The following is a 13,820-nucleotide window of genomic DNA, read 5'->3' on the forward strand; positions in this document are numbered from 1 at the left end:
AATTACTAAACACTTTTACCAGTAATTGTATAATATTACAACATATAAGCATGATGATGATAAATATTATTCTCTATTTTTGAAGATTAAATGTTTGTCAAGAAATTATTTACAAAATTAAAAATTAGCTTTTTTAAAAATTTAAATTGTATTTTGAGATCATTAAAGTGTGTTATTAAATAGAAAGTTAGAAAAGGGTTTTAAAAGTTTTACTGTACAATTTATTACTAGTAAGAGAAATTAATTACCGATTGGAAACTAAACTAGCAAAATAGAAGGACAAATTGTGATCCACTCTGGCTTTAGAGTCTTCAATGAATCTCTCAGTGACACCATAAGCCCTGATGGTGGCAGCACCACTGACAGTCTCTGAGAAGTGAACGTAGATGGGTGACCTGGTAGTGGACTCAATTCTCTTGAGTTGACGGGATGTAGGGATGTAGAATCTCTGAAATGTCAACAGGAAAGACTGAACTATTTACACAGTTCATAAACTTCAAGATTTACTACAGTATTTTCACCTTCCCCTATCCCTTAGTCTGTTGACCATCTTTTTCCATTTCTCTCTGACTTTTGCCTTCAATAGAATCTCTTTCAGTGACAGGCCTGTCCATTCTTCTATGTTGTCTTCCCATCACTTTGTCTTCCTCTTGTTTTTCTGGTACTTTTCCTTGAAGGAAGGTTATTGAGAGCCTTGAGGACCTTGTGCTATTTTAGTTTGTGCTTTTTGACAGTAATTAGCAGATCATCGTGGGGTCCGATCACTAAACTAATCCTGCCTCTAATCTCTTTATTTGTAATGCGGTCTTTGTTTATTTGATACCTATGATCTTTCTATAGCATGACTGTTCCATTGCTAAGATCCTCCTCTCTAGTTCTGCAGTCAATGTCCATGATTCACAAGCATATAAGAATGTGGCCATGGCCAATCTGATTTTATTGTTAAGGGCTATGCCTTTGTCTTTCCATATTGTTTTGAGTTTTGCAAGTGCTGTTGTGGACTGTACAATTCTGGCCAGTAGTTCAGGTTTGGTTCCTTCCCCTTAGATGATAGCTCTGAAATATTTATTTACAGCTTTCAATATTTTCACTTTCTGAATCCTTCATTTTGCTTTTAATACAAAGATTGTTGCTGTATCATTAATTTAAATGTAAAACTAATATATTAAAACTCAAAAGTTGCACAAATAAAACAAGATATAAAATGTAAACAATATCTTTTATAAATCATAAAAAAATCATGAATTGATAAGCTTGGCCTACAATTATGTCCTTATTTAAAAAGACAACTAAACAGGATTAAGTCCAAATATTACATCTTCTTCTTCTTCCTTGTTCTTATCTTTATGTTGGAGCATTCAGATGACTAGAACAATATATGAGATGAACTGCACAGTGGTTTCCAAATCAGGGAGCTCTCCATATAGTTTTCTTTCTATGGGGGTGTTTTGGGGCCAGTGTCTTGTAAGGGCCTCACAGTAAAGAGATATTACATCTAATTAAATTGTGTTTATGGACAACAAACTTACATGTAGAAGTCAAACAATATAACATTAACTTTTAGGATATATTCTTGGAAGGACTTATTTACAAACACTTACTTGTATGAGCCAATACAAAATTCCCAAAGGGACAATGACCACCAGAAACAATGGTGTGCTGTAAGAGATGGTTGCTATTGTTCCTAAAACAGCGAAGACACACATGTACCAAGTTCTGATAGTATTTGGCAAAGTGTTGTCCACAGTTTCAACATCTTTGGAAAACCTGTTCACAATTCGACCTATTGGAGTCGTGTCAAAAAATGACATGGGTGCTTTCAGAATGTTATCAAGCAGATTTAAATGGAGTCTTCCGGCAGCCATCACCATCTTTGTTGTGGCCAGTATGGCAAAGGTTAATAGAAGTAGGGCTGATTTTTGCAAAAGGAAGAAAAAAATTATATTGTTGTTAATACAGTTAGTATTTACTATACAATTATTGAAACTATTTTTTTAAAGAAAACTTAGAAAATAAAAATTTGGAAATTTGTCAAATTAAATTTTTATCAAGTGATATATATATTTATAAAATACATAAAGGAAGAATTAAAAAAACAAAATTTTCAAATACTTTGTTTAGATTTTTAAAAATTTAGGTTTGAAATAAAAAAATTTTATTACAAGTTAAAGCCATCATGCCCTTAACTTAAAAAAAAATGCAAAGATAAGACTAACTCCCAACCTTGTGCAAATCCAAGTGCTCCATAAATTCCCAGGTACAAATTATTTTTAGCCACATATTCAGAGCTTCCAGCAGCTGAGACATTAGCCAACAATTTGTCATCAGTCCACATGCTGAGCCAAATGGCAGAGAAGGTGCTCGAGCCTTGAAATATTGTGAAGATCAAGGTCATGAAGATGAATGTAAATAATCCAACAGCCTTGATGTACACCAGGTACACATTATACTTGACCTACATTGCACAAATTCAACCATAAAACAGAGTAAGCTCAAAGAATTTTGTTTTTCATTTCTTTTAGCAACAATTTATCAGCCAAAATCTGACTTAACTAAAATTTAAAACTGCGATTCATAATTATTATATTAGCATGATTAATTTTAGTGTAAAAGATTTGTTTTGTCCTTTCTGCTTGTAAAAAAGGAAACAATTTATGTAGATTGACCTGTTAAGTTGTATTAAATTAGACTAGATAGATATATTGTTTGATAAAGGATGTAGTAAAGTATATAGCAGATTTATGGTTGAAGTCTAAGTAATAGAGTACTGAATTGAAATATAAGCAATTATTGTATATTTGTTTTTATCAAGCTTATGTATTTAATTTCCTACTATTATATATATATATATATATATATATATATATATATATATATATATATATATATATATATATATATAAATAACTCATACAAATTCCCCTTTCTCATTTTAAATGTAATGTTATCAAATGAATAATAGTTTTTTCCCTTTAGAAGATTTGAAGACTTCATTCTATGTTCCACATACATTGCCTATTTCAGCCTTTTCTTCCTCTATTAATTGTTGTCCAGTCAGTTTCTGTTCAGTTTTCTTTCCAACTATTTGTGTTGATGATATACTTTGGTAAGACAGAGCTCTCCGCCTAACACTTTCTATTTTCTCAGAATGCCTGGTAGCCAAGAACCAAAAAAGCAAAACTGAAAAGTAATTCTCTTCAGCACCATATAAAGTATCAGAATACAATATAAAGAATTTTACAGAATAAAATATTAAGAATTTTACAGAATAAAATATTAAGAATTTTATGGTTGAGTAACATTTATCTCTTTATCTTTATACTGGCATATGTAATCTTAAGTCCACTAACTCTTTCCCTTAAAGGGGATTAATAAAAAAAAAATTTAACCAGTTATTCCTTATCATATAATTAGAACAACTAAGCACAACAAAGTGCATGTCTATGCATGTTTTAAATTAAAGTGTTCCTCTCAAAAGTGAGCACTACTTATGAAAAGGGAGGAGCAAAGCACAGGGACACGACTAGGACGTAATCATCTTTTTTTTTAAAGTAACATCTGTATTTGATAAGATAAGATATTTTTAAAGACCTCTAGAATTCATGTGGAAAAAAAGTCTCGTTGGAGTATTAAGGAGGAGGGGGGTTATATTGCAAGAAGTTCCAAAGGGGGATTAAAAAATAAAGCATTTCAGCCAAATTTAACAAAATATACTAACTTTTTAATGAAGCATAGCAACAAAATGATGGACAGCATTACATTTTTTAAAAAGTATTATAAGTTAATCTGCATTACAAAAAAAAACAACAAACCTTTTTGTGTCTTCCTCTGAGGTAGCATCAGATGTGACACTTTCTAATCTTTCTAATATCTTGTTTTTTAACTGATGGACTAAAAATATCATATTATATAAATACAGTTTTTAACAAAATTGAAAATAATGCTCAAAAGAAGAGTAAAAAACAAAGCAATTGAATATTTATTTATTTTTTTTTAGTATCTGAAAAAAAAAGTGTTTTGTTAGTTTGTTTTGTTCAGGTGACTATTGTTGTTTTTCTTACTTTCAGGATCCTCCAGATGGGCTTCATCTACCTCAGATTCAGATTCCTGTTGGAAATATTCTTTTAAGAATTTAGCAAAAGCACCTTCATGAGATAAGAGTGCATCGTAAGAACCTTCCTCTGAGATCTGGCCATTATCAACAACAATTATATGGTCAACAAAAGGCAGCCAATGTATGCCATGGGTCACAAGTACTCGAGTCTAGTAAAAAAACATAAGAAAGAATACTATTTACCTTTTTAAAATAAAAATAACTCATCATAGGGAACATTAAACAATCAGACAAAAATGACAAAAGCAGCAATCAAACTGAAGTTTGTATCTGAAGTTGAATAGAAAGAGGCCAAACATTTACAAGACAACTTACTATTATTTATTTATGGCTGATATTGGATTAACAAATACATATATCAACTGAATTAGCATCCATATTGTTCTAGACATAAAACAAAAGATAAAACACAAAGACAAAAAGATAAAGGCACATTTCTCATTCCATATGCTAGGACAAATTTGTACAAGTGCTCTTTCTTCCCTAGTGCTATTAGAGCATGGAATGGGTTGCCTGAGCCAGCCAGGAAAACCAGTGACTTGGCAGAATTTAAGTCGTTGGTTAATATGCATGACTAAATGCATGACGCATAGGACGTAATCATCTTTTTTGAAGTAACATCTGTATTATATAAGATAAGGTTAGATTAGAACTGCTACTGAATACATATGGCACAAAAACCATGTGTCATTTCATTGCATTGCCCCTAAGTGTATGTAACTGTTGCACATATCATTGCTCCTAGTGTATGTAATTAACTTATGCATATATCTTTGCCCCTTGTGTATCTAATTGACTTTCCATGTGTCAGACACCTTCAATAAATGGCTTTGCCCATAATCATTTTTTCGAAATGTCACAGGCCTAAGTCCAGTAAATAAAAAATGTAGCTCAGCCAAAACAAGAAACAATCCAGTATTTTATGATTCCCATTTATTCACCACTTCCCTCAACCTTTCTTGATAAGTTCCCCCCAAATATTCATGAGAAATCAACCTGACCTTATCTTTGAGTATTCCCCTGTGGCTTATCACAGCTTTAAAAATATGTTTCCCAACATGAGCATCTACAGCACTGAGAGGATCATCTAACAAGTACGTGTCTGCTTGGCTGTACACAGCTCTGGCCAGGGAGACTCTCTGTTTCTGACCACCTGATAAGTTGATGCCCTGAAAAAACAACAACATATATACACTACTCTAACTTGAATAACATTTTAAATACAAATTTTCACAAGTATGACATACAAAATTATTTATCATGAATAATGGATAAGAAAGGCAGAAAAAAGTTCACCCACTGCATAGGCCCCAAGTATTTAAAGGCCAGCACAATCACCAAACAGGATTACATTTCCCAACAGATGTCATATGTCATGCGCATCTGCACAATTTAGCATGGCCAATTGTTTTTTAACTATTATGCTTTGTTTACACTATTCATTCTTCCTTATGCTTTGGAACCTTGGGAGTCTTTTGGGCGAGGTACTGTTTTGTTTCATGGTTTTGAGTAAGTTTATACATTTGTAGGCCTTTGTGAGAGTTATTTATGTGACTGCATGGTTTGTTTTGTCATTGACCTTTGAATAGTCTTTCAAAGGGTGAACTCAAGGGAATTTGTATTGATTGTTTTGTCATTGATCTTTGAATAGTCTTTAAGAAGGGTGCACTCAAGAGGAATTTGTATTGATTGTTTTGTAATTGTTCTTTGAATAGTCTTTCAGAAGGGTGAACTCAGGGGATTTAGTATTGATTGTTTTAGGGAGCCGGTTCTTGGTGCAACCTGAGAGACTTGTATCTATTCTAGTTAACAACTGTCAGGGGTGCCAAGACGTAAAATGCAACCCTGACATTAGGTAATACAGCTCTTTGAATTCAGAAACATCCCAGCCTCAATCAAGATCTGAACCCTAGACCAAGCAATCAATTAAGGACCACATTTTCCTTTATACTCTTTGCTTTGCAAGCTGATATACTGAGATTAAGATGACATTAGATGTTGATTTACACCTTGAAAATTTTGATAAGACATTTACATTATTTGATTATCTTAAATTTTATAAAAGACACAAAAACTTTACAAACAATAATAATGCTCTTATACAATAAAAAAAAACCATCATAAATTGAACCCAAAGTTGCTAACAAAATGAAAACATACTTTTTCCCCAATCTCAGTTTTATCTCTGGCAGGAAATATCTCAAGGTCAGGTCTCAAAGCACAGGCGTCTATAACTTTCTCATATTCACTGCTGTTGTATGGACTTCCAAAAAGAATGTTATCTCTCAAGGTGGCATTTTGTATCCAAGCTTCCTGGGAGACATAGGCTATTCTATCCTAAAGAAATCATATTCAATTACAGCACTATTATATAGGCTATTCTGTCCTAAAGAAATCATATTACATTACAGCACTATTAGTTTACACCAAACACTCTTCAGTAGACAATCTTAGCAAATATAAAAAACAAATTGTAGCTTAAATATCCCAAATTAATTAAAAGTCAATGTTAAAAAAAAAGCACAAGAAACAAGACTTGATACTGTTATTTTTAATGGAATAAAAACCCAAGGAAAGAGCTTCTTACTTTAATAGTAACTTTCCCTTTGAGCTTTTTCATTTCACCCAACATGGCTGACAGTAGAGATGATTTTCCAGACCCAACTGTACCTACAATAGCCACCAGACTTCCTGAAGCTATATTCACATTGATCCTGTACATATATACAGATATAATCGAGGACAGATTTGTAAAAAAAAAGAATTTAAAAAAAACATATGAATAATTCTTTAAAAACAAAAGAAAAAATAATTTGTATTTTAAAATAAAAATACAGCTTAATCAATAGATAACTATTTTAGTAATAATATTATTTCATGTTTACATAATTAACCATAACTATGAATTTCTACTAAATGCTTCATCACAGTTATTATATGTCATAAATTAATTTCGTCATTGTAATCCCAAATGTTAAATGCATTAACTCAACTTCTTACTTCTTGTGACAATTGTAAATTTATCACCATGACAGAATATTTGACATGAGTTTACAGACTAGTTATGTTTTTCACACAGACTACTGTCCATCAAATACATTTCCTTACCTTCTCAGTGTTGGCTGGTGTAGGCTAGAATCCCAGGTAAATGTTCCATTTTCTATTTGTAAAGCTGCATCTATATTGAACAAGCAAATCATTAAAAACACTTCTTAAAAAAAAAGAAAAGAAAACCTATTCAATGAAACTAAACATCTTTCCTATCAAGGCACTAATTTTGTATTACAATGGCTTACCCTGTTAAGTAAAGTAAAAAAGTAAAGTTTCAATTTCAGATCTTGCGATCTATGGGGGCAGATGATGTTAAGGTCATCTGTTTCCATGGCCAACAGTTAATGAGCAGGGTGTTATGTGGCCATCACAATGACCAATCACCTTTACTTTCCCAACTAAATTCAGGTACCCATTAGAGTTGGGTGAACTCAAGGGCACCCTAAAAATCATGAAATTCAAATTTCCAGTTTTCACCAAGATTCGAACCCAGGACCCCAGGTTCAGAAGCTGTGTGCTTAACCACTTTTATATACATAGCTATTTTTTTTTAAATGCTTTTCTTTGTTTATCGGTCTACTAGCCTCCAAGCCTCCCTCTACTCTTCTTCTTTACCAAGGCTAATATTAAATAACAGTATCTACTTGAGTAGTAAAAAAAAAAATAGTGCTAGATGAATACATTTTTAAAAATACTAGTCACTTATTCACTTAAGTGGCATCAAGTAATATGGTACTCTTCAGGAGTTCATTACATTTAGAGAATTTTAAAGAATAAAATGAACATAATTTACATTCTTCTAAGTTGATCATTTTTAATTGAAACAAAACAAAAAATAATTTTGGTAACAATTTTAATTTTACCACAATTTGGATCACGATCAACAACAGAATCTAGATCTTCACTGCATAAAAATTTAGAAACTCTGCTAATAGATACACCTGCCTGTAATAAACATTACATATAAAACAATGAATCTTCCAAACTTTCAAAATTAAAAAAAAATAATTCAATGTTATTACAAACCCATACCAACATATTAAATAGCAAAATAACAAGTAGATAACTAAAGGGTTAGGTGTTTTTAAAAAGTAATCAATTCATTGTCAAATTTTGTAAACTTAAACTAAAACTTGATAATAAATACATGTACACAAAAATATACTGACCTGAATAAGAAATGGAATGATCATGGGTAACATAGCCATGGGCTGCCTCAGGATGCCAAATAGAGAGATTGAGACAAATGCTGTACTAGGATCTAAATAACCACTTTCAGAGACAGCAATGTATGTTCCAAATGAGACCAACTGTACCTAAATAAAGAAATTAAACAATCCACATTAAATAGCTGAAACAAATGAGAATGTTCTACATTTCAATAATGATTCTTTGTTGTAAGATCAAATTTTAATCAAATACTTATGATACATTCCTATATCTATTTTTCTTAACTCAGTTTCTATTTTTAAATATAAATTTATTTTAAAAAAAAGATACAAATAAATAAATGTGTGGAAGAGTGGCATCACCAGCAGCATAGCTACCTTACAAGGGGGCTTTGAGTTCCAAACCTGATGGTAAACCAGAAATTTTTTAATAGCGATATGACTCAGGCTAAACTGTGTTTACTGAGCGCCCAAAGACTTCATGGAAGCTTCCTCTCATTTACCACCTCACAAACTCTTTAAAATTCTTTTAAATATAAAAGAACATAAAGGAAAAAGTCAACAAGTCATGTTAGCCAAAGCTGAAGACATTCTTTCTGAGGAAATGGGCAGATTCAAAACACAAGAAACACTCACACATATTCAACAAAGACACTTAATATAGACTTTTTTTAGATTTGAAATAAAGTTCAAAATTAAGCTAAGACAAAATAATATCAAGGTTACATCTGTGACAAAGATCCTGAACAATCATGTTGAAATGTTTTAGGATATCAAAACGGCATTCTTTTCTCTGTTATATTTAATATGTGCTTACAGTATATCAAGATGGACATACTAGAGTGATTTACACTACACGGTACATCATGACTATTCACTGGGGGCTCCTTTCTATCCTCAGGTTTGGACTAGCTCCTGCAACTTAAATTGTTGTCATGGAAAATCATCACAATCTTAATTTGTTGCAAAGACAACACAAGCTGCATGAAGCTTGATGGCCATAATATTGAAATATTAAAGGTCAAATATAGCAAAGAATGAAGGCTCATTAAAAGTAACAAAAACTGACTCAGACCAGTCACTTCCATCAAAAGAAAACATCTTTTCCACAATATAATTAAAATCATACTTGGTTAGTAATTTGTATACACATGCACATTGTGAAAACTGGTCAGAGTATGTTAAAACTTGAAAGAAGAATTAAAATGCTATTGATGATTGCTGGGTTTAAGAAAACAAGAAGAAAACAAACACTACAAGCTCCTAAAAACTGTCAAGCTCTGGGTACAAAGTAAAATTGATTCATTGGTCAAGATTAAAGATGGTAATGTGGAGCAGGCAGATAAGAAAGATAAATGAACATCATAAAAAAGTGGAAAGTTGGCCTGTGAAGCACTAATGTTTATCTTTTGACTGATGGAATAGAGAACTTTGGTTGCGTACATCAACAAATCCACAATACAATTCAAGGGTTAAATGATAATGATAAAAGTTATAATACAGCAAAAAAAGTATTTAGCCCTTGGTAATCATAATATCTTGATTTACAACTTACTACATAAGGGGCACATGTCCAAATAAACATGGTGACTGCTACCAAGTATGCAGTCTTTCTCAATGTTGTCAACTCCTCTTCTCTGATGGAGGTAATTTTTGCTTGAAATGAGTCCTCCCAGCCATACAACTTCAAAACCTGAAGAACAATTAAGAAATGTGAGTAGGATCCACAGAATGAAAGGCAAATAAGCAAAATAGGTTGAGTGCTATGGGTTTTCTTTTAGTTGTTTCAATAAAAACTTTTTTTAAAAAAAGCTTAGGACATTATATTGAGTTAGGCTGTTGCTGATTCTCTCACGTAAAATCAGGATTTAAAAAAAAATTCTATTAAGATTATTTTTTGAAAAATTGTAGAAAATCACTTTTACCTACTTTATTTTAAACATTTCGTGGGAACAGATAATGGATGTTTCATTAATAAAAAAAATTTTTTAAATGAAAAAATAAATAAGATAAAATAAACACCATGGACAAACCTTTTTTATTTTTTTTACATTATTTGAAAATTGTTTCAACTTATTATGGGCAATAATCAACACAAATTATTTATTATTTAGCCCAAACAGAAATTATATTGTATCGGTACACAGAGATAATAAAGAAGGAAAAAAAATGTTCATGTACATTTAACTGTAATCCAAATCAATATTATAAATGGAATTAGTTCAAATTTATCTCAACTTCTATTCTGTTTTGTCTTTTACAAAGTATCACTTTTGTTTTTCAAGAAAGCCAAAATTACACAATTTTTTTATCAGTCTGTAATAAATAATATTTCCTTGACTCTATCTATTCCTTTCAGTCATAATATTTAACATCTTCAGACATTTTACCTTGATTCCATTGAGTACTTCATTCATAATCTTGATTCTCCTGTCTTTTGTTTTCATCTGTTGCATCTGGTAAGTTCTTTGCTTACTGGCTGTCCAGATATTGATAGGCATTAGAAAGAGTAGAACTCCCAGGCCTGCCATTGAAGAGGGCCCCAGAGTTCCCCATAACATGTACAAGGCTAAGACAATCATCAAGGGCATTGACCACACCACGTAAAGGTAGCCTAGAACACATTTACAATTGAATGAAGCCAATTTATCAATTAATCTAGAAACCAGTGCAATCATTTCAACTATGTCATGGGAAACAAAATGAGATTGTCATATATAATGATTTCTTTTGTTATGTAACAATTCACATTAACATATAATATAGACGCCACTAAGGAACTAAACTAATGTAACAAAAAGTCAAATTAAATAGTGAAACAACAATTTTATTATCCCTTCAATTCACTTTATAAATAGTTCAGATGCTGAGAGATATTTCTTAAAAAATTATTAAAGTAAGGCCTGATTAAATTGTTTATTTCATGTATAGCTTGTATCTTTAGAGTGGCTGAGAGGCTTAAACCCCCTTGGCTAACTATTAAGCGGAATCATTTTCAAAACCTGAGCTGAGTAGTGTTTGTTAAGTGCCTAAAGCAGCATGGAAACCTTCTCCCAGATACCCTCTTACCCTAAAGTCTACAAAAGAGATTGGACCCACTGAGCATGCTATAAGCATGAAAGTTGCGCTATACAAAAGCAAATTTAAAAAAATAAGAACAACATTATCCATGGAAATTTGTGTGCTATTAACATTTTAACCTATAAAATAAGCTTAACTCTTTTAGACATGTAAATTTCAATAGTATTTTTAAATTGAACCATGTAAGAATGTGTTCAAACCAACCAGTAACATCTTGTAATCTCTGACAGTCTACTGACATTAAGTTCACTATTTCACCAACAGTTGATTCTTTTCTTGCCTCATTACTTATAGTAAGTGCCTGAAGTGAAAAGAAAACAGCTAAATGAATAAACATTGCTGAAATTATTATTTTTTTGGTAGAAAATAATTTTAAAATGCCAAGATATGAAAAAAAAAATGCTTACTTTTGGTTCTAAAATAAGAACTAATGTTAGATTTAAATTAAGGTAAAAGTGAATCAATCAACACTTGTTTGATGTTTTTTGTTTACATTCATTTTAATAGATAAAAAAGTTTTTAGAGAGAAAGAGAGAAAGAGAGAGAGAGAGAGAGAGAGAGAGAGAAAGAGGTTCAGAAGTAAAAACAGAGTGACAGAGGTTCAGAAGTAAAAACAGAGTGACAGAGGTTCAGAAGCAATCAGAAAAATCTGCTATTTTACATTAACAGAAATAATATTTTAACAAATTACTCCAAAACCTGGCCACAGCATGACCTATATAGTGCTGAGCCATAAACCAGTCTTTTCTAATAATGGGGAGTTTACTAAAAGGTGTGGTCATATGGCATGTGCTTTGTTTGTCATCACAAAAGTCTCAAGTTCAAACCCAGCCCACCAACATTCTCTGCCATACTGCATGAAGGTCTGTTCTTTGCCATAATAATCTTCATTTCTGAAGGAAAGTCCAAAACTTGTAAAACACACACAAACAAAATTAGATTAAGACATTTGACAATTCCCTTTCCTTAATTAAAAATAAAGTAATAATCAATCAGAGAGAATATAACTCAAAGATAATATAAAACATCTAGACCACACTCTGTAGACATAATTTAATCCTAAGATAAAGTTTTATTCTTTTTCAGCTTCAGTTAAACTTAATGTCAAGGTTGCTGACCTTTTTGTAGACAGCAGCAGTGACTGCACTTTTTATCCTTATTCCAAGAGTCATGCTGAGATGGAAATGATATTGATAGAGACATGTCTTTAACATGGCCACTACAAAGAAGGAACAAGCCAGTACATAGCCCTTCCATTCCCTCTCTGTTCTACGGTGTTGAGTGAAGGAGATGAACTGCCTGAGAAGATTTCATATAAAAATATTGTGAATGTCTGTCACCACCTCAAAGTTGGTGCCATAGAGTAGAAACCCTAATTCTGTATTGTGTATGTTAATTCCATATTGTGAATCTTTTTCACAACCCATGTTGCACTAAGGTGAACACTTTTGACCTTAGGTGAACCAGAGAGTTAAAGGCAGTCAGTCCACATAGAGATCTGGTAGCAAGCACTTGTATTGAGTCACTTAAGATATAAGCAGTAGAGTTAGATGTTTAAAGTAGTTGGTTATAGAATAAGTACTAAGTTGTGATATTCGTATATTACTGTTGGATTAATACTGACCATTCCTGGGTCGAATTGTATGGTGTATTCACTATGTGGTGTTATATTAAACTTATTGTATCTGCTACACCCAGCGTCATTTCATTATCCAGTGATTTGTAACAAGAACCCAATGTCACCACCACGCCTACATTGATAACCACAGCCACATTCATAACATATAAAACAACACGGTGACATTTTGGTGTCAGAAGTGCCAGCAAACATTTAATGGTGTCAGAAGTGTCAGCAAACAGCATTTATAGTGTCAGAAGTGTCAGCAAACGATATTTTATGATGTCAGAAGTCAGAACTGCTAACTTAAAGGATTTATGAGCACCAGAGGAACAAGTCAAGAATTTTTTCTATTGCTGTCAGAAGTATTTTAATACTACAGTTACTTACAGTAACATTTATACGGATATTTTTGAAGTTGGCAAGTAAACTATTTAGTTAACACATGAAAAAGTAACTCTAAAAAATATTTGTTTACACAAATCATGACGCCACTCAACGAGCAAGAAAGCTAAAACCTGATTATTATAGACTCTACTATTTTTGTCATTTGGTCGTTCAGCGACACATTCAACATTATAGAGATGACCTAGATCTACATTTATTGAGACCAGCACACAAATTTTTCAAGTGAGATTCACGTGATCCAAGAGTGACATTATTATTATCTTCAGCTAGTCTAACACTACTAACAGAAAACAGAGCTGAAATTGAAAGTTAACTGTGCCTACTATTTTAACTTGTACTTCAAGATTGAACTTTACATGAATTGCAACTAATCCAGAAT

At 32.0% G+C, this 13,820-nt stretch overlaps 1 protein-coding gene across 1 annotated transcript in view; it reads right to left on the reverse strand.

The window, feature by feature from the left end:
• LOC106060817 (multidrug resistance-associated protein 1-like) overlaps positions 1 to 13,820 on the reverse strand; it is a 37,926-nt gene that overhangs the window by 8,433 nt on the left and 15,673 nt on the right. Inside the window, exons 11-26 of the mRNA XM_056034469.1 lie at positions 12,534 to 12,714; positions 11,620 to 11,716; positions 10,725 to 10,948; positions 9,890 to 10,027; positions 8,335 to 8,481; positions 8,029 to 8,110; positions 7,223 to 7,292; positions 6,702 to 6,828; positions 6,275 to 6,451; positions 5,116 to 5,283; positions 4,062 to 4,263; positions 3,813 to 3,891; positions 3,011 to 3,152; positions 2,224 to 2,455; positions 1,602 to 1,912; positions 249 to 448 (exon numbers count right to left, since the gene is read on the reverse strand). Of these exons, the coding sequence (XP_055890444.1) occupies positions 249 to 448; positions 1,602 to 1,912; positions 2,224 to 2,455; positions 3,011 to 3,152; positions 3,813 to 3,891; positions 4,062 to 4,263; positions 5,116 to 5,283; positions 6,275 to 6,451; positions 6,702 to 6,828; positions 7,223 to 7,292; positions 8,029 to 8,110; positions 8,335 to 8,481; positions 9,890 to 10,027; positions 10,725 to 10,948; positions 11,620 to 11,716; positions 12,534 to 12,714 (2,577 nt within the window). The remainder of the gene's footprint in view (positions 1 to 248; positions 449 to 1,601; positions 1,913 to 2,223; positions 2,456 to 3,010; positions 3,153 to 3,812; positions 3,892 to 4,061; positions 4,264 to 5,115; positions 5,284 to 6,274; positions 6,452 to 6,701; positions 6,829 to 7,222; positions 7,293 to 8,028; positions 8,111 to 8,334; positions 8,482 to 9,889; positions 10,028 to 10,724; positions 10,949 to 11,619; positions 11,717 to 12,533; positions 12,715 to 13,820) is intronic.

The sequence above is a fragment of the Biomphalaria glabrata genome, chromosome 7 (assembly GCF_947242115.1).
Source record: "Biomphalaria glabrata chromosome 7, xgBioGlab47.1, whole genome shotgun sequence".
Classification (NCBI taxonomy): domain Eukaryota; kingdom Metazoa; phylum Mollusca; class Gastropoda; family Planorbidae; genus Biomphalaria; species Biomphalaria glabrata.